This window comes from Sciurus carolinensis, chromosome 1 (genome assembly GCF_902686445.1).
Source record: "Sciurus carolinensis chromosome 1, mSciCar1.2, whole genome shotgun sequence".
Taxonomy (NCBI): domain Eukaryota; kingdom Metazoa; phylum Chordata; class Mammalia; order Rodentia; family Sciuridae; genus Sciurus; species Sciurus carolinensis.
The window spans coordinates 93,408,420-93,435,809 of NC_062213.1; the positions used below are offsets into that span (position 1 = coordinate 93,408,420).

A 27,390-nucleotide genomic window follows, 5' to 3' on the forward strand; every position below is an offset into this window, starting at 1 on the left:
GAGAGTTCAACATTTCATCACACCTGACAGGGAGCAAACTCCCATCCAAGAACTCAGAGCCCCTTCAGCGGCATCGCTTGAGTCTGCTAGCTCCAACACAGACAGGAGCTAAATTTTCTAACTTGTTAAGAAAAATCTATCAAATATGTTCATTCTCGCAGAGGCGAGGGCTGGGTCCTCAGGGAAAGACATCCTGGGCTTAGAGCAGCCGGGGTCCCAGAGGTGAAGTTGGGGGCCGGGCCAACTGGGCTGGCAGGAGATCCTGGGAGCAATCAGTTCCAAAGCCCTAGAATCCATATTTGGCTTGGGTCTGACGGCGGCTGAGCTTGTTCTCTGACCAGGTGTTCTTCAGTTCCAGCTCCCGCTCCTTAGCCTGTGGCAAGGAAGAAGGGATGGGGGGAGTCACAACAGTATTTGTATATGTGTATGGTGCTAGAACTGGAGCCAGGGCCTTGTATACGCTAGGCAAACACACTGCCAGCCTTTAAACCAGAATTGTGAAAGACAGTTTCCTCTTGCCTCTGTGAGCTTCCCAGTTGAACACCTTTCTCTCAGTAGGGCACTGTGCCACACACCTGTAATTGCAGCTACTTGGGAGGAAGAGGAAGGAGAATGGCAAGTTCAAGAACAGCTTGGACAACTAAGTAGAACCCTGTCTTTAAAAAAATAATAAAATAAAAAGGGCTAGGGATGTAGCTCAGTAGTAGAATGTCCCCAGTACCACCCCACAACACACACACACACTTTCTCCCATCATAACAATTATGGGAAAAGAGCATAACCCTTGGAAGACTTAATTTTCTCTTATCCACAAAAGGGAAGACCACAAGAAAGCAAAGAAAAATCTCTTTGGGGAACTAACAAGGTTCAAGCAGAACAAAGACTCAAAATCCTTGTGCTCACTCTGGTAGAATTACAACTGAAGCGTTCAAGTGGGAAATGGACAAATGAGAACTAGAAGATGGCATCTGAAGGAGGATGCCTCAGTTACCTAACCAGCAGATCAAGAAAGGAACGTCTCAGGTGTTAAGTCTGAAACGATGGTTTGCTGTTATATTAAATAAAACATATGTGGCACTCCAGAAATCCATACCTATTTTCCCCCACAGTACTGAGAATTAAACCCAGGGGTGCTCTACTACTCAACTACATTCCCCAGTCCTTTTTTTTTTTTTTTTTTTTTTTCTGGGTCCATTTCATGCATTTATTTTAGAGTTCTATTCTCTGTGCGAGAGGCAGAAAATAAATAATTAAACAATTTGATGACAAGTGCAATAAAGGAAATGGGGGACTAAAGACAGAGAGTAGTGTTGGCGGGGGCAGTGGTGACGGTGGTATGAGGGAGTTCTTTTTATGGAGACAGGGTTTCACTAAGTTGTCCAGGCTGGCCTAGAATTTGCAATCCTCAAGCCTCCCAAGTCACTGGGATTACAGGTGCCCAACCCCCAACCACATCATTTCAAAGTAACCTTTTGAAGTTGTGAAAAATTCTAGAGGTACTAGAAAAATGACTTCTTTCTTCTGGTTTCAACACCTCCCGGCTCTATACTGTATTCTGGGAACATCCTAATAAGGGGGCTCCCCAACCTCCAATATTATCTGATGCCTGTTCATTTCTCCTAGAAGTACAAGGAGGATAGTAAGAGTTTGGGTTTAAAAAAGACTCTACCCTCAAATTCACACCCTAAAAATCACAAGATGGGAAAAGAGTATAAAGAAGTTCCTGAAAAAGAAGATAAAAATATGTTAAGGACCATGAAAGCAAGATTTTCCATTGGAACCACCAATCAGAATGCACACCCCTTAGGACATAGCCAGGAAGTGTCTCTTGTTCATGTCTGTATCTGACAGCTTTCAGTACTGTGGGTCTCAGAAGGATGTTTAATGAATTGAAAGTAAGTACCAACACATTTTTGGATTATCTAGAATTCTAAAATTTGTGTCAGCAAATACAAATGAACCTCCTTTTTAGGTAAAGGTCAAGTTGGTGAATCAACTTTTTCTTTGGTTTTTAAAAATTATTAGATAAATTTACTATCTAAAAGAACCCTATGATAAACCATTTTACTCTCCTCTTAATCTGTGTTTTGGATATCTGATTTTTCTCATCTGCAGTCTTCTAAGCACCAGTAACTCAGTCTTCTGGGCAGTGAAGAGGTACAGCAGGATAATGCTGAAGGACACATCTCCCCCTAGTGGCCACACAGAGAACAGGGGAGGACACCTATTGGAAGCTGGTCCTAGACTGGGCTTCTTACTCTTAACCCAGACCTCAAGCAGGTCCAAGGGATCCTGCCTGGGTCAGGCCCCCAGCCTTCTCACCTGATGAATCAGATATGTGATCTGGTGTTTCCGCCGCTGCTGACCTGTCGGCTGCTCACCTTTCTTCTGCAAGGAAAGAAAATACAGACCTTAACCCATACGCAGAGAAGTTTCTCGTGTGCCTATACAGTACAGGCTGGAGACTGAGAAACAAACTACTTTCTGGGGGAGAGAAGTCAGGGTGGAGCTGTTTTAATGTCTATATACTTAGAAAACAGTTATTTTTATTAAAGCCATTATGCAAAAAGCCCAAGCTCGGAACACTTGCCTGAAATAGGCTGCTGATATCCCCATTAGACTGTAAATACTTTGAGGTCAGGACCATCTTATTTCTTTGGTAACCCCCCCTGCCTCAGCACCAAGCTCAGGCACCCGAGACCAGCTTTATGCCTTCAGCCTGTCTAAAATAGCGTAAGCGTCAGGGCTCAGATGATCTTCTGCCCTCCCACTGAGAACCCTCCACTATCCCTGTGCCCACCTCCCCCTTAAAATCTCTTTATCTCTATTCCCTTCTCCCCAGTCAGGCCAGATGTCTAGTCTGTCTCCTACCTACTGCTTACCAAACTCTCCCATCAATCATCTTTGGCTGAAACCCCACTTTACCCATTCTAGAAAGTGCCAATAGGTTCCCTGGAATTAGAAATCTCACAATCACTCCACCTCTCTTCAGTCTTCCAACCTCTGCCTTATAACCGCACTGAATGCCTAGCCAAACTTTGATGTAAACGATTTACTGTCAACCTCTATGCTGGACTGGGCTCTCATTCTGTGGTTTTTCTATTCTCTGCCAGAGTTGTCTCAGGCTAGAAGCTTCCTAGTGAGCCCCACCCAACTCTCAAAACTCCTCTCCAGAGTCTCCTCAGCACTTATGTAATCAATTTGCTCTGTAATCATTTACACTCAAGTGTCCTTAAATCTCTTCTTCCCAACTACACTGTCAACTCCTCAAGGACTGGGACTTCTTTTTTTAAAAGCTAGTCTAATACAATGAGAGGATGGGAAGAAAATCAGGAGCTGGGAAAAAAGCATATTCTAACTCCAAGCTATTATTGCATGTCATTTAATGTGACAGTTAAAGATGATATACATAAAACATTCACTGCCATTCCTGGCCCACAGTGAGTGCTAACAACAACAACCATTACTATGTGATGATGCTTCTCAGCCCACAGTTAGTAGAGCATGCTCTCCTAAGTGGTTTTTCCAGTAAACAGTGATGGATCTATGCTGATCTAACCACAATCCTTTGCTCTGTCCTGTATGACCGCCAGCATTCAGTTAAAACAAACGGCTGGGGCTTGGATGGCCATCTGTGGCCACAGAACAAAGCAAAGCAAATGGGCGGGCAGGGGTAAAATCCTTGACTTTGGCCTTGCTGGTGCTGGGCTCAAATCCAGGGCCTCCCCACATATTCCCCCCTGTGGGAAGTTCATAAATGTCCACACTTGCTATACTCAGCTACTGGATGAAGAGATACGCACTGAAGAAAACTAGAAAATTAGCACAGAGAAGGCAGGAGGAGCATGGGTGGGAAACGTGAGGAAGAAAAGCATTTGGAAAGACCACAGCTGGCTACAATAAATAATGAAGAGATATGAGCAAGAAGGACCTGCATTCTCAGAACCTAGGGACCCCAGCACTTCTGAGGCTCTATTGTGCCCACTCCTTACAGATGTACTGAGACAGGTCCCAGCTTACCAGGATGGAGAAAGCAATGAGACTATCAGGAGAGAACAGAGTGGCTGTGGGCTCTGTCCAGCCCAGGAAGGAGCCACAAGATATCAGAGATCTTCCCAACAGCAGTGCTCCAACCAACCACTCTCAACAACCAGTCTCCACCACCCAGACAGAGCTCAGTTAAAATTCTGGAAAGTTCTAGAATGCCAAAGATACAGCTCAGGCTTAGTTCATACTCCAGTACCATGTGCAACAAGCATTTGTTAATGATGTAACTATAAGGGTGCACATGGAGCTGGGCAGGTAATTGGACAATATTTTGCTTTGCAGTTTCCCAAGTTGGTCACTTAATAGGCCTTTCCCACTTACTTTGCTGAATGACTTCATGGTTTTCTCTTCTGTCAATGACTTGGTCATCCACTGCTGGGCCCCACTGAGTTGGTCATCACCTTTGATCTCTACAAAGTTGATTTCCTCCCTCCCTCGGTTCCTCTTGCCCTGCAGCCGCTTAAACTGAGAAAGGGGGGAAAAATGTAGGAGTCAAGAACCAAGGTGGAAAAAAATTAAAAAAAGAACCAAGGTGAGGAGAACAAGAGATGTCACTAAAGATCCAGAGTTTTTGGAGTGACTTTGTTTTTTGCAGTACTGAAGATTAAACCCAGAGGCGGTCTCCCACTAAGCTCTGTCACCACCCCTATTTATTTTTTATTTTGAGACGGTGTCTTGATAAGTCACCCAGACTGGTCTAGAACTTGCAATCCTCCTGCCTCAGCCTCCTGCATCTCTGGGATTATGGGAGTGCACCACCATACCCAGCTGAGATTTTGTGACTCACCAGTCCCACCACACTTCCAATTTCTCTTTGTAACATGTCCTTTCACCTGCCATCTACCAACCTCTCTTGATACAAGATGAAAGGCCTGCTTCTCACAGGGTCTCTTGGACCTCAAGAAAGGGAGGACAAGAGGTGTCCCCAAACATGAATGAGGACAGAGACCCAGCGACATAAATCCATACTCAAATGATGTATAAACTGTATCTGCCCAAAAGAACTGGACACAATTTGCACATTAAAAATTTAGGGTAAGGGGCTGAGGATGTGGATAAGTGGTAGACTGGAACAAGGGTAACTAAAGCACCCAAAAACTTCAGTAAGACCCAGGTCCTGTCTGAACGTTAGTGATGTCCCCTAGCTTGCTCTACACCTTCTGAAAACTGAATGTGGCCACCGAATGGGTACCCAACTGCTTCCTGAGCTGAGGAGCAAAAGGACCCAACCATTGCACTTGCCAAGAAGGCTGTGGATGAACACAGTATCAACAACAGGCAGAAGTATACAAAGTGATGGACATCTTTCTGGAGAAAAGTAAGTAGAGATTTTGTGCATGTGTGTGTGTGGTACTGGGGATTGAACCCAGGGGTACTCTACCACTGAGCTATATCCCAGCTCCTTTTTTTTCATTTTGAGACAGGGTCTCACTAGGTTGCCCAAGCCAACCTCAAACTTGTGATCCACCCATCTCAGCCTCCCACGTTGCTGGGAGGCCACCATGCACATTCAAGAAATATTTTTTTATGAGAACCCCACACAGAGGTAGTGATCCCTGCGTCTAGCTCCCTTCTGTTAAGCTGTGAGTTCCCTACAGAAAGGACAGTGCTTTGTATCTTTTTTTAAAATATTTTTTAAGTTGTCAATGGACCTTTATTTTATTTATTTATATATGGTGCTGAGAATCGAACCCAGTGCCTCACACATGCTAGGCAAGTGCTCTACCACTGAGTCACAACCCTGGTCAAAGAATGTGGTTCTGACAGCTGCAGGAGGCAGTGCTGTTACCTTGCCTCATGCCACAGTTGTGTGAAACTCGGGTTATTTAACACAGCTGCTGGTGCCTCCCAAAATCTATTCCCCCCCTCCTCTTCCGTGCATGAACCAAAATTTTAGCTGGACAAGTACCATCCAACTAAATACTACATTTCCTGGGCCTCCATGCAGCTAGATGGGCCATGCAAGCAGTCAGTGAGTTACAAATGGAAGTACCCTTGGGAACTTTTATGTAGTCTCCTAAAATGGGAGAAGAAATGTCCTTCCCTTCTTTTTTCCACCCCCCCGCATCTCTGATGGCTTAGTGTTAGCTGCTATTGTGATGACAAAGGCCACAGCCTCGGGATGGTAAAACAATGAGCAGGAGATTTTATCCCTGACAACTCTGTGGAGCTGCCATACCACTACTGGAATGCCAACTTCTAGGCCTCTTTTATGAGGAAAAAATTAACTTCCATTTAAAAAGCCATTATTACTTAGAGTTTCTCAATTACACATTGCTAAAACTTAATCCTGATACATTTTAAAAACTTTTTTTCTCATAAGGTTGAGCTATAGTTTTCAGTTTTTGTCCTGGATTTTATGGCTTTTGTATTATAGTAATAATGGCTTCAGAGGATGAGTTAAGAGTGTTTCCTCATCTATTATTTTTAGGAAATTATTAGGACTTAATAATATTTTTAGGGGTTGGGGAGATAGCTCAGTCGGTAGAGTGCTTGCCTTGTAAGCACAAGGCCCTGGGTTCGATCCCCAGCCCCCCCCCCAAAAAAAAAATAAATAATAATAATAATATTTTTAAGTCACTGGTAAATCCAATAATTCATCAGGTCCTGGGCTACTTTTTGTTAGGGAAGGGTCTGACTGCTAATCCAATCATTATTTCAATAAAATGGGAATCATGACCCCACCATAACATTTGAATTTAATAAATTCATTTTTCTCTTTATTCTTAGTGGAAAAAAAAAAAAAAATCCCCCCACCTTTGTCTTCAGATTTGAAACCTGATGTCAAAGATGGGTCAAAGACAGTCACTTGTGGGGATGGTAGAGCATTTGTCTAGTGTGAGTGAGGCCATGGATTCAGTTCTCACCACCACAAAAAAAAAAAAATAAAAGTCATGTGTGCTTTGTTAACTTACTGCTTCATCATCGATGAAGGAGGCATCTGGGGCAATTTCCTGGGAGGGGATCAGAGCCGGGTCCTGTGCAGGATAGTAGCCACCACTGTAATAATCCTGTGGCCAAAGAGGAAAAGAATGCATCAGTAAGGACACAGTGAAAATGAGACAAGGTTGACCCAGAAACAGAGAAAACTCACCCAAGAGGTAGAGGAGAGATGGCCACTACAGTCCCTCAGATGAAGCAGTTAAAGGCACGATCTAAGGACCCATCCACTAACCCATCAACAGTTCCTGAAGCATTCTGATCTGTACCATCCAGACAGATAGATAGTTTTTAGGGAAGGATGGTATGAAATAAACACATTCTCCCCTGCTTCAATCTGTGCCCTGCTCCCTCAGTTGCTGCCCAAGGGCAACTCCCATCTTTACCTCTATGGTTCCTCCCACTCATGAGACCCCAGTGGGCGATGGTGTGATGCAAGCAGGATGAGTAGGTATGAGGCATGCCAACCCTGCTCCTCATCGCATTTAGGCCCTCTGGACACAAGGAGACAGTCCATAAGGGAGGGGAGGTTGTGGATCTCTGATATAAAATAAATAACTATTAAGATATTATGGAACTTTACAAAGCTAGGAACAAACTAGGTTTATTTTACCATATTTTTGTTGCAGGAATCTGATGATTCCCCTCAGATTTGAGCTGCAGAGGGAATAGAAGCAACACCCCTCCCATCCCTGATATGGCCATGTCAGGAAACCAGAGAACCCAGGAAATGGGTTCCTGTTTCCTCCTTGCCTACATTATTTTCCCTAATTCTTTCACTTCTGCCCAAAGCTCTAAGAAGTTTCTATTCCTCTACAAATATTCGTTTTCTAAAGAGTTAAATGGAAAACAGGTTTAATTTTCACTACACAAAAATATACAAAAATCCAGAGTAATTAAGAGTAGTATTTACAAAAAGATACATTTAAAGATACATGAAATTTCAGGGTCCCCTAGAATACATAAAGTGCTCTGCCAGGCATGCTGGTATATACATGTAACCTCAGTGACTTGGGAGGCTTAGGCAGAAAGACTCCAAGTTCAAGGCCAGTTTTCAGCAACTTATCAAGACTCTGTTTCAAAAAAAAATTTTTTTTTTAAGGGCTGGGAACGTAGCTCATTAGTAAAACGCTTTCCTAACACTCTTGAAGCCCTGAGTTCAGTCCCCAGTACTGGAAAAAAAAAAGAGAGAGAGAAGCCGAAATCCTATTATTTTCCTCCTTCTCTCTAAATAGCCCTGATAAGAGACACAGTCTCTGATCTGTCTATAACATACAAAAAAGTTTAAGAGCAAATATTTAGGGAACACAATTGTTTTCAAAGTCTTTGGTTAGAAGAGGGTCCCCCTGAAACCCTCTTTCCCTACCCACACCCAGACTGAAAACAAAATTAACAATGACCAATTCAGAGTATCACAGTGGATGAAGGGGACTTAAGTCCTCTTCCAGCCATCCCAGGTGGTCAGTAAAATGTTCTGCAACTGTCAGTCAAGGGGCCAGCCAGCTGTTCCTGCTTATCCACCGCCTGAGACCAACTCTAGGAGCCCTCTCCATCTAGGGAAGTTCCAACTGCTAGGAAAGTATTTCTTCTTTCTTTTTTTGGTATTGGAGGTTGAACCCAGGGGTGCTCTATCCTGAGCTACATCCCCAGTCCTTTTTATTTTTTGAGACAGAGTCTCTCTAAGTTGCCCAAGCTGGCCTTAAATTTGTGAACCTCCTGCCTCAGCTTCCTGAGTAACTGGGATTACAGGCATTGCCACCATACCTGGTCTCCCTATTGTCTCAAAATTCCCCTCCTCTGGAGACTCTTCCTGGACTGCTATCTGGAAGTGTACACTATGGTTCCCTAATCCTCATCCTCCAAATTTGAGGAGGCTATTTTCTATCTAAGATTAGAAGCTGCTCCTCTCCCATCTTCTCCCGAACATCTCACCAGCTCCTACAATCAAATTTGGTTTTTAGAATGCTATAGTTTGGGGCCAGGTGCAGTGGTGCACACCTGTAATCCCAGATTCTCAAGAGGCTGAGGCAAAAGGATCTCAAGTTCAAGGCCAGCCTGGTCAACTTCCTGAGACCCTGTCTCAAAAAAATACATAAAATTAAAAAAAAAAAAAAAAAGTGCTAGGGATGGGTAAAAGCACCCCTAGGTTTAATCTCTAGTAACTCCCTCCCACAAAAAAAGAATGCAAATGGTATGGTTAAGTGTCCCCTTAAGACCCATGTGTTTTAAAAAAAAAAAAAAAAAAAAAAAAGGCCCAGTGGCCAGTCCGTGGCACTATTGGGAAGTGGTGGGGCCCTTAAGAGGTGGGGTTTAGTAGGAGGAAGTGAGGTCACTGGGGGTGGGCCCCTGGAAGGGATATGTGGACCCCAGCCACCATGATGTGAGTGGCTTCCTCTGCCACACACTCCCACCATGATGTACTGTCCTGTCACAAGACCAAAAGCAACAGGGTTAAACAACCCAGGCCTGAAACTTCTGAAACTGTGAACCAAAATAAACCTTTCTTTTTTTTAAGTTGATTATCTCAAGTACTTTGTCACAGTGATGGAAAGCCAACAACAGAGAATAAAGGTGGTGATTATGTTGTCAAGTGTCAGACTTTAAGACTTCAATAATTTAGATCCATAAGGGCAAGAATAAAGGAGTGTTTTTTAAGGTCACATTACTGGCTCAAACATTCCCTGGCCTGCTGTCTGTGCCCCTTACCCACCTGATAATAAGCACCAGCAGCATTGGCATCGCCATATGTGGAAAACTGATTGTAGCTGTAGTCATCCCCAGGTTTAGGCATCCAAGGGGCCCCACTTGAGCCTGCTGCCATCTTGAACTCAAGGGGGGCATTGGCTGCATCGTCCTGGAAAGCCGGCTCTGGTTCCGTGCCTGGAGGCAGCTCTTCAGGGACAGCGGGGACAGGGTAAGGGTATGGCTCAACTCCAGGTGGCTCGGCCTTGTCAGGGAGGGAGAAAAAGTTCTCGGGGGCCACTTCCTCATCACTGTCGTCCTCCTCTTGTGTGATCTGCTTCGTCACCTGTAGGGCAGCACTCTTGGCAGCAGCCTTGATGGCAGAGGGTGACGGAGTGGTGGTTGTGGTGCCCACAATAGGAGCAAGAGAGGAGGGCTTGGTCTTAGAAGCCAGTCTGGAGGGCTTGATATCAGAGGAGCCATCTGAGGGTTTCCGGGAGAAGGCATGGGGCAGGAGCAACCTGTTAGTCTCTTTCACAGTCAGGTTTTTAGGTTGGGGAAGCAAGGCAGACAAACCAGTCCCCTCGCTGGATCCCTGGTGAGCCAGGGTTTGGGCAGGAGGAAAGAAAAATGAAAAGTGAGATTTTAAGTTATGTACTAGTAACAGTGAAAAACAAGAAATACAATAATGTGCTCTAGGCTAACATCTTCCCAGACCCTGCTGCTTTCTTACCTCCATCCACTCAGGCCCAATCTGGTCTTACCAACTGCTGCATTGGACCGTTCTGCAGCTGCTTCTCCAGATGTGAGATGCCATCCCTCTTCTCAGCTCAATCCCAACCCAGTCCACTGCCCTCTGCCTGAGTCCTCCTCCACTCTTGTGTCTTTGGCAAATATGTTGCTCTTCATCTCACATTATCCTTCCTCCCAAACCACCTAGCTCTCCCTCCAGCTAATCATTCAACCTCTCCCCATGTTCTGAGCTCTGAACTCTCCTTCCTTTGAATTGCTACCCAAAGCCAAGAATGAGGGTTTGTCTAAATCAGAGACATTCATACCTGCTGCCAAAAGTCCCCTCCCTCCACCCTCTCTCTGCCCAAGGAAAAGCCTATACCTCTGGTCTATTAGCTTGTTAATGCCAGAGTCAAGCTTTTAACTTAATTTGTAAGCTAATTGGCTCAGTCCATCCAGAGTTCCTACTACTAGTAAGAATCTTTCAGATCCTGCAGTGGTACATGCCTGTAATCCCAGCAACTTGGGAGGCTAAGACAGGAGGATCACAAGTTCAAGGTCAGCCTCAGCAATTTAGTGTGACCCTGTCTCAAAATAAAAAATAAAAAGGACTGTGGTTCAATCCTCAATACATACCAAAAAAAAAATCTCTCAGATCCTGCTTTCTGTATGATAAAGGGCCAGCTTGGCCTAACTACAGGGCTGAGGGAGGTACCAACTGGAAAAAGGAGAGTAGTGTAAGGTCACTGTGTCATCGTCCTGGAGTACCAATACAGTCCAGAAGAACTGCTCATCTGGAGGGGGGTTCTTTTCCCCGAGTTTACAAATTTGAATCAATCCAGTCTAGCAGTCCACAGAGGTTCAGGTTCATAGGAACCATACTGAAGTATCCTACTCAGGCCATCCTAGAAGTGTATGGCTTCTCAGCACCACCTGCGATCAAGGCGATATCCCTTTGCAGGGCTGGGTCCCCACTCCAACATCAGTTCAGAGTTCCTCTATCAACACATCTCTTTCTACCATCTGGAATTCTGCCCTTTACTTGCAGGGTAGCTTCTGAGCCAGTCCACCTACTCCAGGAACACCCTGATAATAGGAGAAAGACTAGTCTCCTTCAGTCTCAGCATGCCGGGCTCTTCCATGCCTCTTCCTTAGCACCCACTATAAATGCAGACGTCACACCATCGTCCACAGTTGTCTTTCTAATTTCCAGAAAACCTGTATCCTACAACCTCCTGAAGCAGGAAGAAACACCTTAACAGTTAGGGGAAGAGGCAGCTACAGCATCATAGATTTGAATCTCAAGACAAGTACCTTTTTTTTTTTTTTTTTTTTTTTTTTGTGGTGCTGGGGATCAAACCCAGGGACTTGTGCTTGCAACGCAAGCACTCTACTGACTGAGCTATCTCCCCACCCCAAGACAACTACCTTTTAAACAAAAACACAGGACCATTTTTCCCTGAGGCACAGTGTCAACATGAAATCAGAGTGTGTTTTAAATCCCCAAGTGTGGAAAGAATAGAAGAAACTCTGTGGCGGGCAAAGTAAAAATACTAGAACAAGGAGAAACAAGGAAATGGCAGGGAGATCATCATACTGAGGACTTCCAGCCTTGATGATAGAGAAGCAGCCAAGTACAGCAGTAACATGGAATCTCTAGTCTTAAAATTGGACTCTGTACTCAGACTGCCTGATGTAACTGTAACCCCAGCTCTGCCCCCACTAGTTGCAGGTTCCTCAGTTTCCTATGTAAAACAGGGATGATAATAACACTATGGTATAGGCACTGTTAGAAGGACAGTATCAGTTAGGTGCTGGTAAAGCACTTTGAGAACAGAGTCTGGTACAAAATAAGTACTATTTAAGTGTTTATTTCCAGGTTAAAAATGAGACAGGGAGAAGATGGACAATTTTAAAATATAGATGCTCCCTAACATCATTTGACCAATCCATTTACTCCACCCTCCCTAAATAATCCTTTTACCTGAAATGTAATGAACTGAATTGAGTTAAGATCCCTTCCCCTACCACTGCCTGTATCTAGAAGAGTTTAACTCCTTCAAGCTACACCAGAAAGCAGTGAGGCAAGGGTGGGAATGAACCAGGTCTGAAGCTATAAAGGAAACCAAAGCCAGACCTAAACAATCCTCAAATACTTGTGCTTGAGTTAAACATGACTTGAAAACTGCTAGGTATTTTAAGTCCAGTCTTTCATTAAACAATACGGGGAGAGAAAAAAATGGCTTACAGTATGTCATCAAGCTTACCTGAAGAACAATTTTCTTCTTTGTGGGTTCATCTTCCTCAGAATCTGACTAAGAGAAAAAGAAGTGGAATAAGGCCTGCTGTTTTAAGACAGTAGCAGAAACACATTAAATGAGTACATAAAAGGTTAGATCACAAAGACACTCTGACAGAGGCACAGCCCTAAAGTAGAGCTTCCCTCCTGATCTCAAACACCTTCAGAGGATGGGGTACAACTTCAATTCCCAAGTCACTCAATCCCCCACATACTTGTTGCACAGGCTTCTTGGCATCAATTTCTATTCTGTTAAATTGAGACTATTTCCTCCCATTGAGTCTGTGGTGGAAAGAACAAGCTATACCCATTCTACTTCCTATAAATCTGTCCACTAGAAGATGAATGAGATTTGGCCCACAATCTCACCCAATCTCAGCTTCACTTTTAAAACCACTTACACAGACTACATAACCACAGGGCCAGGGAAGTCCAGTGGGATTAAGTGGTGTGTTAACTACTCTTCTATGAGGCATTAAAGGTCAAAGCCATCGGAGAAATCCATTCCCTCTCCAAAGTATGATCTATTGTCTGCCAGATAGAGTTGTTCCTGTCCAGGGAGAAAGCAGGCAAATGATGACTGTTAAGATCTGGGGTAAGACAGGAGGTCATTTGTGTCATCCCTCTGACTCAACAGGACTGTTTCTCAAGACAAGCTGTCATACTGAAAAACACCTAAACTTTTATTAGCTCAATACCAATTCCTCACCATCTTAAATTAAGGGAAGATACAAGTCATATGAAGAGCAAACTTTTATTTATTTATTTTTTTCAATCATTCCCAAACCAAGAACCTTAAAGATAGCTTTCCATTTGTTCCCAGGGCCTTAGTCTACCTATCTGCAAATAAAGATGATTAGGCAGAAATCCAAAATGCCATTCATCTTCAAGATAATATAAGACCTCAAATCCTCACTGGGCATGGTGGTACACACCTGTAATCCCAGCAGCTCAGGAAGCTGAAGCAGGAGGAGTCCAAGTTCAAGGCCAAACTTGGTAATTTAGAAAGATCCTATCTCAAAATAAAAAAGGCTGAGGATGTAACTTAGTGGTAGAGCTCCCTAGGTTCAATCACTACTGCCAAAAAAAGAATTAATAATCCTGACTTTCAAACCTCCCAAGTTCCTTTTTGAATTTGTGCACTACTAGGATCTTTCAATCATAATTACTGAGAACCTACTATCAACACACAACACTAAGTTCAACAGTTTCCAGATAGTGTCCCAGGCAGGGCTTCAGCAGCTGTAGCATCTGCCACTAGACAGTTATATCTCCAGAGGTATGACTTGGACCATTTATTATCCCAATGTGCTACAAGATTTTCCGTGTGTCAGAAGTCTGCCCTCAAAAGACTTATTAGAATCCAGCTGGGTGTGGTGATGCACAGCTATAATTCCAGTGGTTCCAAGGGCTGAGGCAGGAGGATCACAAGTTCAAAGCCAGTCTCAGCAACTTAATGAGACTCTGAGCAACCCTGTCTCAAAATAAAATGAAAAGGGCTAGAGACTGAGGATGTAGCTCAGTGGTTAAGCACCCCTGGGTTCAATCCCTGATACCATAAAAAAACAAAAAAAGGGACTTACAATCCAGTAAGAATGAGAAGTACACAGAGAACTGAAGAACTGTAATAAAAGTAGTAGGCTGGGTGCACTAGCACACAGATCCCAAGTTCAAGGTCAGCTTGGGTAACAGCTAGATCCTGTCTCAAAATTAAAAAATAAAAACAACTGGGGATGTAGCACAATAGAGCCCCCTGGGTTCAATTCTCAGTACTGCAAAATAAATAAGTAAAACAAAATAAAATTAAAATTCCCCTCCAAAACCTGCTGTTCCTGTATTTGTGCTTCTTTCCTGTCAGTCCTTCCACTGGTCACTCTCACCAGCTACACTTGTATCACCACCACCTCTCATTTGACCATCTGTACTTGGTATGCACTTCCTAACTCCAAACTCCTAAGAAGTCTCTCTGGTAAATCTAACTCTGCTCCTTTCCACTCAGTGTCTCCACCTCATTCATATTAATAACATCATATTACCTCTGATTCATTGGTGTCTGCTCTATATACATGGCATTTTTCATGTACGTATTCTCACCTTCAGTATAATGGCAAAGGGCATACATTATAGTCTAATACTACATCACAGTAGTCAGGAGGCATGATTTTAATTACTAACTGCTGCCTGCTGCCAAATACATTTTTTAAAAAATGCAGGGATGGGATTGTGGCTTAGAGCACTTGCCTCATATGCGTGGGGCACTGGATTTGATCCTCAGCACCACATAAACAAATTAAATAAAATAAAGGTATTGTGTCCCTCTACAACTAAAAATGAAATTTAAATTTTTTTTTTTTTTTTTTTTTTTTAATACTGGACACAGTGGTGCATGCTTGTAATCCCAGCAACTCAGGAGGCTCAGGCAGGAGGATCACAAGTTCGAGGCCAGCCTGGGCAACTTAGCAAAACCCTGTCTCACGATAAAAAAATTTTAAAAGAGTGTGGAGATGTAGCTCAGTGGTAGAGCATCCCTATACATCCCTATACAATTCACAGTATTGTAGGAAAAAAAAAAGGAAATCTGTCTAGGTAGCCTCAAGGCAGAAAATAAAGAAAAGGATAGCAAAGGAAAGAACAACAACCTACAGAGTACCTACTACCTATCAAGCAATTTACTCACAATTTACTCACAATTTTTTTGGGGGGGTAACCAGGGATTGAACTCAGGGGTACCCGACCACTGAGCAACATCTCCAGTCCTATTTTGCTTATTTTTTATTTAGAGACAGAGTCTGGTTACTTAGTACCTCACTTTTGCTGAGGCTAGCTTTGATCTCAAGATCCTCCTGCCTCAGCCTCCCAAGCAGCTGGGATTACAGGTGTGTGCCACCACGACCAGTTCACAACTTTTTATGTAATCCTTACAGTTACATTTCAAGGTAGGCATTATGATCAGTTTTACAAATAAGGAAAGTAGACTAAGTGAACAATAGCTAGGACATGGCAGAACCAGGATCCAAGCCAACTCTGGCTCCTATCCTTCTGTGGTGACACCACACTGAGCTGTGTATTGGTCTAGAACTGAGACCCACAAGGACAAGGTCACACTAGATCACACATGGTAGAGCTGGGAGAGCACATGGCACAAATCAGAAACATGGATTTCAATCTTAGCTCTGTTACTTATTGGCTAGAGAATTCAGCTATGTAATCTCCCCAACTCTCAGTTAAAATCACTACTTACACATGTCACAATGATACTATAAAGACTGTCTGAGCCCAAATGCTGTCTGATATGCAGATGTTAACACACAATAACGGGGTGGGGAAGAACAGAAACTCACTGGATTAGACAACGGGGAATGAAGGGAAGGGAGTGGAGATAGGAATAAGTTATACTCCATGTACGTAAATACATCAAAATACACTCTACTGTCATGTATATCTAAAAATAAATTTTTTTAAAGTGAAAAAAAAAAAAAAACTGGCTGAGCTACCGTCATGCAAATGTATACAAACTAAAATTCCTGGGGCTGGGGTTGTAGTTCAGTGGTAGAGCACTTGCCTAGCACTTGTGAGGCACTGGGTTCAATCCTCAGCACCACATAAAATAAATAATTAAAATGAAGGCATATGTCCATCTACAATTAAATTTTTATAATTTAAAAAAGTTATCAAAGTGCATTCTACTGTCATGTGTAACTAATTAAAACAAATTTAAAAATTAAAAAAAATTTTAAGTAAAAAATAAAATAAAATTCTAAACAGAGTTCAGGGTTATTCTCTCTGGATTGCCAAAAATGTCAAAACTCAACCAAGAGAAAGCCTCAAGTACCCATCATCTAAACGTGTTCTACCTTTTCTTTCTGTTCCAAACTCCACTGCCTCTCTTAAGGGCCATTTGACCATCCCCTTTTGTCTTTTGACCCCGAAGACCTATCTATCTGCTTTCTGGCAGACCAGAGGTTTTCATGGAGTCCTGGGTCACATTTAAACTTTAACATCTTATGCAACAGATCCAATGGCAATGATCTGAAAATAAACACATTTTATCCAAATTTAAGACCATTTATAAATATTACACAAACATATTCTTATTTTTCACTTGCTGAAACAAACAAAAAGTAGCCACTGTGGGAGTATAGGCAAACTGTCCTACAGCTAATAGAACTGAAGGCCAGATCAGCTGTGGGAAGAAAATTCAATTTTACTTTAATGTGACAGGTTGTCTACATTATACTAACAAGTTGAGTTTAAAGTTTAAAAGCACAAGAGAAAAAGAAAAAAAAAAAAAAAAAAAAAAAAAAAACCTGTACAAAGACTTTGGAATACCCTATGACTTTTTCATATTTGGATTTGCTATAGATACTCCCAAACAACATTCTTTGAGCACCTTATATGAAATTTCTACTGAACCATTTCATAAGTTATCTCATTAAACTCACTATGGCAGACTCCCTGAAAAAGAACCCAAAAATAAAGACCTCAAAAGTGAGTTGAGTCCCTAAAGTGCTGTCATGGTTACTCACCTTTGAGGGAGTAGTAAAAATAAATGTTTACTTCTAACAGTTGACAGCGCTTAGAGAGATTCAATAATCCACTCATAGTATGGGCGTAGTGGTGTACTCCTACAATCCCAGAGACTTGGGAGGCTGAGGCAGGAGGATCACAAGTTCAAAGCCAGCCTCAGCAACTTAGACAGGCCCTAAGCAACTTAGCAACACCCTGTCTCAAAATAAAATATAAAAAGGGACTGCATATGTGGTTCAGTGGTTAAACACCCCTGGGTTCAATCCCAGTCCCCAAAAAATAAAAAAATAAAAAACCTATTCACAACCAAGGTGAAGCCTAGGAGACCTGGAAGACAGGAAAACAGAATGTGGATCCACAGCTTGCCCCTGTACTAACCTCAGTATACCTGTTCAAGAAGAGGATGGAAACACGGGACACATGGGTTCCCTATAGAAAGAAGTTTAAATGCCACTCAAAGTACTTTTAGGCATTCAGGAAACAGAAACTAACAGGAAACAGAAATACAGCAACAAATTATCTTAACACATCACAAAAGAAAATAAATTTCAGCTGAGCATGGTGGCACACACCTATAATTCCAGTCACTAGGGAGGCTGAGGCAGGAGGCAAAGCCTTAAGTAACTTTAGTGAGACCCTGTCTCAAAAAAATAAAAAATAAAAAATAAAAAAAGGACTGGGATGTAGCTCCGTGGTAAAGCACCCCAGGGTTTAATCCCCAGTACAAAAAACAAACAAACCAAACAAACAAAAAAAAAAAAAAGAAAGAAAAGAAAAAAAGAAATTTCAGTATGGAGTAATCCAAATACTAAAAGATTACTTTTAGCATGTGTTATATTCTCCAGTCATCCTAGAGGAATAGAGCTATCGTGCAGCATTTGAAAGGAAATCAATTCAGCTGCTATCATGAACTGGGCTAGAGGCAACAGGCTTACCCTAAGCACACTGGATTTGATTTAGACATGAAGGAGACATCTTTGATGATGAGTGGTGTAGAACATGTCTAAAAAGTTTTGCTGTTTTATCATGGTAAATACATATACATATAATTCACCAAACTTTTTTTTTGTACTGGAGATTGAACCCAGGGCGGGCTTTGCCACAGAGCTACATCTCCAGCCCTTATTTTTTGAGATAGGGACTTAATTGCCCAGGCAGGCCTCAAACATGCAATCCACCTGCCTCATCCTCGAAGGTCACTGGGATTACAGGCATGTGCTACTATACCCAGCTTTAACCATTTCCAAGTGTACTATTTGGAGGCATTAAGTGCATTTTCAATGTTGGCAACCACTGTCACCATCTATTTTCAGAACTTTCATCATCCTAGAAATTCTGTACTGTTAAGCCCCCATTCCTCCTCCCTCACCTCTTCGTGACTTCTGTGCTACCTTGTTTCCATGAATTTGCATCTTCTGGGCATCTCTGTAAGTGAAATCATGACCTTTTTTTTTTTTTTTTGGAAACTGAGGCTTGAACCCAGGGGCATTTAACCACTGAGTCAAATCCCCAGACCCTTTCTTTTATATAAACATATTTTATTTAGAGACAGGGTCTCACTAAGTTGCTGAGGCTGGCTTTGAACTTGTGATCCTCCTGCCTCAGCCTCCCACGCCACTGGGAATACAGGTGTGCACCACCACACAGAACCTACATTTTTTTGGATTATTTTACTTAGCATAATGTCTCCAAGGTCCAACCATGTTAGAGTTGTATCAGAATTTTGTCTCTTTCCAAGGTTGAATAATATTCTGGTGGGTGTATATGCCGTACTTTGTTTATCCATTCGTCTTTGATGAACGCTTGGGTTGCTGCCACCTTTGGCTACTGAGAGTAGCGCTGCTGTGAACACCGGTGTACTGATGTTTCTGAGTCCCTGCTTTCAATTCTTTACACCTACAAGTAAAATTGGTGGATCATATGGTATTTGTTTAAACTTTGTGTTATGGTTTGGATCTCTAATGTTCCCCAAAAAGTTAATGTTAGGCAATACAGGAGTTGGAATGATATATTAAGAGAACTGCAACCTCACCAGTGGAATAAATCCTTTGACATAATTTTTCCCCCCTGGTACTGGGGGTTGAATCCAGGGGCACTCTACCACTGAGCTACATCCCCTGCCCTTATTTATTTATTTATTTGTTTATTTAGAGACAGGGTCTCACTATATTGCCCAGGCTGACCTCAAACTTGCACTTCTCCTGCATCAGCCTCCCGAGCCGCTGGGATTACAGACATTTGCCACTGCACCTGGCTGATAGATTAATAATTTGAATGGATACTGGGTGGTAACTGTAGGCAGGTGGGGCTGGCTGGAAGAGGTAGGTCAATGGGGCCTGGACTATGTATGACCATGGCTCCTTTCTCTTTCTGCCTCCTGCCTGCCATAAGCCAAGCAGTTTCCTCTGGCCTCTACCTTCTGCCATGAAGAGTCTGCCATGGGATTTGCCGACCATGGGCTGAGAACTTTGAAACCATGAGCCCCAAATAAAGTTTTCCTAATCTACATTGTCCTTGTCAGGTATTTTGGTCACAGCAATAAAAAGTTAAAACAGTAAGGCATCTCCAAACTGCTCTTCTCAGGAGTACACTACAAGCAGATTGTGGAGTCAACTCCTAAAGGTACTCTAGTGATCTAAGTGGGCATGAGCCATTGGACCAAGAAAGAAGGGTAATGCTGGAAACACCAGAGCCCTAGGGGCTGACATGTGATGGGCCAGAACAGGCACACATGGTTTTAGAGGAACAAACTGGTTCTGTCTCTTAAGAAAGTATTGTATTTCTTCCTGGCCTCAGAAGAACTGAGCCTCAATGGCCACCACTGTCCTCTCTGCTCAATTTGCCAAGAGTGACAAGACACACACCCCCAGACTGCTGAGCAAGAACGGAAACAGACATATTCCATTAAGCAGGGTCCAGTGGGATCTGCTAATCTATCAGAGCCTCGTTCCCCATGGCAGCCTCCCTCTTATCTTCCCAGGCTCTGGCTCAGAGAGACTCCCTCTCCAAAAAGCAGCCACTCGCTGCCAGGGCCAGGAGCCAAGGAGGAAATAAGGGTCCAAGAACAGACACCCCACCCCACACCAGGCTCCAAATTCTAATCACTACTATTATCCTGATTAGCTAGATTCATCAACTTTTTTTAACTCTTTGGTCTCAAGTATCTTCTGCTTACATCTGCCCTTCAGTTAGGATTTTGTTTTCTCTCCCAATTCTATACTCCTTGCTTGTCCTGCTTTCTGATTTCTGGCTACCCATGGCTCTTCCATCCAACTTTTCAGTAGACACTAAGAACAGAACACCTCTAGGTTCAAATTAACCTCTGCTGCTCCTAAACTGTGTGATTTCAGGCAAACTGCCCTTGTTCCTTAAACCCTCTTCTTTCTCAGTAAACTAGAGGAAAGAGCCTAGCACAATGGCGGCACTCAGCAGGTACCCACAAATATTAGCACTCAACCTTCCCTTTCAGACTAGGACCAAACCTTAAGCTAAATCAGCTGCAGGTAACTTAATTATCATCTGGTTACTACAAATGACAAAAAGGAAAGGGGTTAAAAAAATAAAAATGACAAAAATTAATGAAATCTCAACCTCAGAGTTTCAGATTTTCCACTATGGAAGTAAATAATCGAAAGTAGTGGTAATACTAATCCAGATAAGTCAAAAAACATTTTTTATTCTTTTTTTTTTTCTCCTTGCAGCGTTGGCGATTGAATACAGGGTCTTATTTATGCATACCACTGATCTACACTCCCAGTCCCAATCCTAAAATTTCTATTTGCTTTGAAATATACAGCATATGAAAACTCTTCTAGCAGAATTACTCTTGCAATTTTTTTTTTAATCTTAATTTCAGAAGTCAGCATCCCTTGAGCACATGAAATCAACCAATGAAGCTTGGGTCAGAGGAAGAAGGGTAAGAAGGGAAAAGAGAAAGAGAATGATTATCTACTCTATGGATCATTCCTAATTCCCCATTTAAATCAAAAGCTAACTAAAGTTGATTTAGGAAAGCACCTGGAGGAAGAATTTGGTACTACCTTGACTACTGATGATTCAATAAACTGACCCAAATCAAATCAATCAAAATTCTCTAGACCACCAGAATTGGGACTAAAGATAGTTAATCTGGGGATCTCTAAAAGGGAAGAAATAAAAACCTGTAAGGGCTGGGCATGAAGCACACACTTGTAATCACAGCGACTCAGAAGGCTAAGGCAGGAGGATCTCTAGTTTGAGGTCAGCCTCAGCAGCTTAGAGAGAACCCGACTCAAAATAAAAAAGAAAAGGGTTTGGGGATGAGACTCAGTGTTAGAGCGCCCCTAGATGCAAGTCCTAGTATCAAAGAGAAAAAGTGGGGGATGTGGGGGGTGATCTGCAGAAAGAAACTGAATGAGTGAACTAAGTATGCAAAGAGCAGCTGCGCAGGTCCCCAAAAGATCCCCAGTTCCTGACACCACGCCCTTTCAGAGGTACTGCAGTATGTTTATGATATCTTATCATTTTATCTTATTGATTTATTTGATTGGTATTGGGGTTTGAACCCAGGGATTCTTCAGCATGGAGCTATATCCCCAGTCCTTTCTTTTATTTTTTCATTTTGAGGCAGGGTCCCACTAAGTCATTGAGGATCTTGTTAATTGCTGAGACTGACCTCCAACTTGCTATCCTCCTTCCTCAGCCTCCCAAATTTCTGTGATTACAGGTAAATGCCCAGTTGATGCTTCATCATTTAAGTTGGCTTTTACACTTGCAAGCAATGAAATCTAATTAATCCCAGATTTGTTCTGCCTCCTGGCACCACTACCTTCTCAGCTGCCTGGGCCAAAAAACAAGGTCAATCTTCAATCCTCTCCTTCACTAGGGACATCCAAAATCAATCCCCTAGCTGGACACAATGGTGCATGCCTGTAAACCCAGCAAATTGAGAGGCTGAGGAGGGAGGATCCTTTGAGGAAGGACTGCCTCAAAATAAAATAAAAAAGGGCCAGGTGCAACGGCCCATGCCTGTAATCCTAGCAACTCGACTTAGGAGGCTTAGACAGGAGGATCACAAGTTCAGTGCCAGCCTCAGCAACTTAGGGAGGCCCTAAGCAACTCAGTGAGACCCTGTCTCAAAATAAAAAATAAGGGCTGGGGAAATAGCTCAGTTGGTAGAGTGCTCGCCTTGCAAGCACAAGGCCCTGAGTTCAATCCCCAGCACTGCAAAAAATAAATAAGTAAATAAAATAAAATAAAAAGCACTGGGGATGTAAACACCCCTGGATTTAATCCCTGGTACCTTAAAAAATAAAAAGGCTGGGGATGTAGCCCAGTGGGGTAGAGCATCTCTGGATTCAATCCCAGTACCAAAAAAAAAAACAAAACAAAAACCACACACACAAACCCTCTAATCACTTCTATCCCAAATACACCTTGACCCTTAGGTTCTCTCCCTCCCCTGCCAGACTGTCATCCAAGCCACTGCCATCTAACTTTGCACTCTGATGAGAGAATTTTGCTCCACCTGTAGTGTTCTTCACTACTCCAGAAGAATGTAGAAGGATCTCAGCACAGCATGCAAGGTCCATTCCCTCTGCACCCCCACCTCCCTCCACTCCCCACCCATGCGCTCCAGTCAGTGCCCCCGGGAGGTCCCCCAGCATCTCTACTCTCTCACTTCCAGGCATTTGTACATTGTTTCCTCTGCCTGATGCACTCCTCCTCACACTACCCCCTTTCTCTGGCTACCTCCTACTCCTCTGTCTTACCACTGTTTAAACTCTCCTCCCTCTCCTAGAAGTCTGTTACCTCCCCAGATGGGATCAGCTCCTGCTAGGGGTACTCCCATTACACCAGCTCTAACTCAGTTCTTCTCTGACTTGACCTGAAATCTATTTCCTTATGTCTCCCCAAGGAGACAATAAGCTAGCTTCTTTGGGGCAGGGTCTATCATGTTAACTATTCTTAGCTCCAGGAACAAAAAAGTAGCTCAGTAGGATATGAATGAATGAATGAGAGTTCACAGTTAACTGTTTCTACTTTAGTACCAAACTCTAAAGGAAATTCATTCATTCTTCAGAACATGCACTGAAAGTCTACTAAGTACAAGACTGGAGAACAAAACCAGAAGTCACACACCGGGCACAGTGGCACACACCTGTAATCCCAATGGCTTGGGAAGCTGAGGCAGGAAGATCACAAATTCAAAACCAGCCTCAGCAACTTAAGTGAGGCCCTAACGCAATTTAAAGAGACCATGTCTCTAAATAAAATATAAAAAAGGGCTGGCGATGTGGCTCAGTGGTTAAGCACCCCTGGGTTCAATCCCCAGTACAAAAAAATAAAAGTTCTCAAGAATTTTCTGCCACTTCAGCCAACCTAAATGGAAGGTTCTACAGTCTCTACATGCAGTTTTTTCAGATGCTACTTTCACTAAGCTAGAAATGAACCCTTTCCACTATTACTCTGGAAAGGGTCAGGCTGGCACAAAGTACCACCTTCCCCACCCATCCCCCACACATCACAATTTGGCCCAGAGAAAGTATGGGGGGGGCAAAAGAGGGAAAAGGAAAGAAAACAGGAGGCCAAGGAAATGTGCCTATTTTCCTATCTCATTCACAGAACTCTTCTGTCCCAGGTTAAATGAGGGCCATTCTCTTGTTGCAGTGGAACAAGAGAAGGCTTTTTTTGGATCTTAGAAAGACAGATTCAGGCAAGAAAGAAGGAGGGAATGATATAGAAGAAAGTTTGGATGAAGATAGGGAAGGAAATTCTGGAACCTCCTTCCAGGAAGAATCCATGTTCGTTTAGGTTCATTCACTCAGAAAAAAATTATGGATATTATGGATTTCCCAATATACACCAGTTTTAACCACTAGGGATACAGCAGTGAATTAAAAAAAAAAAAAAAAAAAAAAAAAAAAAAAAAAAAAAAAAAATCCCTGCCTTCATGGAGTTTGTTTACAGGTAGAAGGAGAAAAGAAAATGAATTATATAGTTTTATGGTAAATGGTGGTTAAATGTTTATGGAGAGAAACAAAACAAAGGAGGACCAGAAGTAACAGGTGATAGGCAACTCAACTGAAAACTCATTAAATCCCAAGTTTTTAATTCCGTGAATATTTCAACAACATTGACAAAGGTGCATTAACGTAGGTTGACATCATAATCTAGAGCTTATATATTAATACTATCTAATAGTTATATAACTATGTCATCATTATTATTATATAATTATGTTATATATTTTATACTATATGTAAGTTTTTATGGCCATTCCCCACTTGGGATCATAGGGCAAAATAGGTTAACTAGGTAGATTGGAGAAGTCCTCACTAAGAAACATGGGTTTTTTGTGTTTGTTTGTTTTTGGTATGGGGATTAAACCCAGGGGTTACATCCCCACCACTTTTTAGTTTTTATTTTTAGATAGGGTCTCATTAAGTTGCTGAGGGCCTGGCTAAATTGCTGAAAACTGGTCTCAAGCTTGGGATCTGTCTCAGCCTCCTGAGTCACCGGGATTACAGGTGTGTGCCACTGCACCCAGCAGAACCACACTTTTAAAGCCAAGACTTTAATGAGGGAGGGATAAAACATTAAGATATCTGGGGAAAGAAACCACCAGGGCAAAACATAGAAATGGCCACAAGCAGAATTAGAAAATTAAAGAAATATAAGATCAAGATCAACTAAGCTTGATGTCCCGTTATTGGTGCCTATAATTCCAGCAGCTAGGGAGGCTGAGGCAGAAGGATCCTAAGTTCCAGGCCAGCCTGGAAAACTTAGCTAGGCTCTGTCTCAAAAAATAACATGGACTGGGGGTGTAGCACAGTGGTAGAGGGTTCATGAGTTCAATCCCCAGTACAGAAAAAAAAAGAGGGGGTTTATCAAAGGTGAGCCAGGGACTGACCAATTAAGTTCTCAGAGGAGAGAAAGAAAAGACCTCCCTAGCAACTCTAAACCATTCCCTGTCCCTTGGCTTACAATCACCTTTATCCTCAAAGTCCTTACTCAGGAAGTGGTCTTGGGCTATTTTTCTGCTCCAACATCTAGAAACAAGATAAGCATGAGTGCCAAGCATCCTAACCCACCTAAGATTTAAAATACCAAAATGGTGAAACCCAAGCATAGGTTTGAGATTTAACACACCCAGCTTTTAATCTCCACTCTGCCCTTTACCAGGTAAGATCCTGTGGGCTAAACCTCCTGTTTCTCTTCTGGGAACACAGTATACTATCTCCCAGAGTTATACAGTAATTGAAGGAAAGGGTCAGTGCCTATCAACAAATATTCAATTTCTTCTCTAACTGTCCTCAAAAATCGTGTCTGGGAATCCTATCCTTTTCCTCCAAGCCCTGATGCTTCTGAGTTCAGCGTCAAAGAAAAAGGTTGGTCCTGGGTAGTCCCCTGTCATTTCTTCAGAGGCCAAACTTCATCCGGGCACTCAGCATGGAGAGTGGAAAAAGTAGGCCCGAGGTGAAGATAGTGAATGGGGAGCAGAGGGTCCCTAGACAAGAACCTGGGCCTGTCAGTGCCAGGTGATGATAATATGTGGCCCTCTGCAGAAGAGCCCATCTTTGAAAGCCCGCATGGCCAAACACCCTAACTCCCCAAAGTTGACAAACTTCAGCTCAATTATTCGCACTGTACAGGATTCCAGTGGCTTTGAGTCACGGATGAGTTTCTAACAAGGAGTCCGGTAATCTCCACCAGTCAGCTGAGCTCAATGCCGATGGAGTTTGGGGTGCCCTCCCCGGATACTCACATCCCCCTTACGCAGCTCCGGCGCCGCGATCTTCACGGGCTCCGTCCTCTTCTTTGGCTTGGGAAGCCCCAGGGGGGGCCCGGCACCGCCAATAGGGGGGGGCAGACTGAGGCCAGGGCCTCGGGGCGAAGGCAGCCCCAATCCCAGCCCCTCCCCAACTCCCGCCGCTTCAGCCGGGCTCACGCCTGGAGGTGGGGGGAAGCCTCCCAGGCCGAAGGGCAACGGGGGAGGAGGCTGGAGCCTGGGGTCTCCGGTGGGTGGGGGCAGCAACAGCGGCGGGGGAAAAGATGGGGCCAGCATCTGGGGGGGCGGGGGCAGCAAGGCCGGACCCTTGGGTGCGGGGAGAGAAGCGAACAAGCCCCCTAAAGTGGGCCCAGAGACAGGAGCCGCCGCCTCCTCTTCCTCCGGCTCAGGCTCAGCCTCATCTGGCTCACTCTCATCGCTGCTGGCGTAAGCAACCAGCGACATGGCGCCTCCCGCCTTTGGGGCGCCCTTGCCGGCAGACTAGGCCTACTTGAGACCGGGGATGCCCGGAGGCCTAGTAGGCCCCGCCACGGGGCGGGGCGGAAAACCGAGAAGCCCGCCTGCTCCGTATTCTAGGAGTAGCCCCGGCAGGAGCCCATGGCCACAGTTGATTTCCACCGAATAAGGCTTCCCTCTTCACTTAAGCTCCTAGTCCCAGGCAACTACACACAGCTAATGGCCGCCGAGTCACTCCGCCTCCTCCTCGCCTCACCAACATAGGAACTACAACTCCCAGGGAACACTTTGGATACAGCTCCATTCTCCCCCGCACGGATCTCGGCGCAAGGCACAGCGGGAGTTGAAGTCCGAGGGAGGATTAAGGGGTGCGCATGAAGACAGGAGGGGAAACCCGCCTCTGTCGCAGGGACTCCTGGGATGAGTAGTTTTTTTGATAGCCTGGCAATTCCTAAGTGACTACAAACTCCATCGGTCACCGCGGTAGTCACGGAGACAGAAAGGAGAGCATTTCGGTACTTGAAGTTCTCTAGGATTGCCCCTTGGGCGCTAAGATTTATGGGAGATGTGGTGCGCTTATAAACTGCAAGTGATGTCGGGAAAGAGAGGGAGTCTGGGAAGGTGGCGGAATGAGAAAATACTTTAAAGGGAAACAGACCTGGTAGAGTTCCCTGGACCTGGAAGTTAGGATAAAACGCCCCAAGAAGAGCCAGGACCCAAGGGACCTGTAGGACATTGGGCTGCAAGGCAGAACGAAAGAGACTGAAGCCCTAATACTAAATATCTGAGAGCTGAAATAAATATGACAGAGAGGGAGGAAGCGCTCGCCCTTTTGCAAAACCAGGAGTACATTTATCCTGGAGCTTGGGGCCTGGACTCCCAGTGCAGCAACCAGTGAGACAGAAAGATGGGCAGGGAGCTGGAAGCCAGGGTCGGG

General features: G+C 43.7%; 1 protein-coding gene and 1 non-coding gene across 2 annotated transcripts; one reads left to right on the forward strand and one right to left on the reverse strand.

Annotated features, from left to right (window-relative positions):
• On the reverse strand, positions 1-26,698 carry Prcc (proline rich mitotic checkpoint control factor). The gene is made up of 7 exons (XM_047539369.1): positions 25,974-26,698; positions 12,669-12,716; positions 9,698-10,264; positions 6,963-7,058; positions 4,369-4,512; positions 2,323-2,388; positions 1-373 (listed from the first exon to the last, which is right to left on the reverse strand). Exons 1-7 carry the CDS (start codon positions 26,439-26,441, stop codon positions 287-289), a joined length of 1,476 nt encoding a protein of 491 aa, XP_047395325.1. The 5' UTR covers positions 26,442-26,698; the 3' UTR covers positions 1-286.
• On the forward strand, positions 6,514-6,586 carry Trnat-ugu (transfer RNA threonine (anticodon UGU)). The gene has a single exon. It is a non-coding gene; the product is annotated as a tRNA-Thr (tRNA).
• Positions 26,699-27,390: the final 692 nt, after the last annotated feature.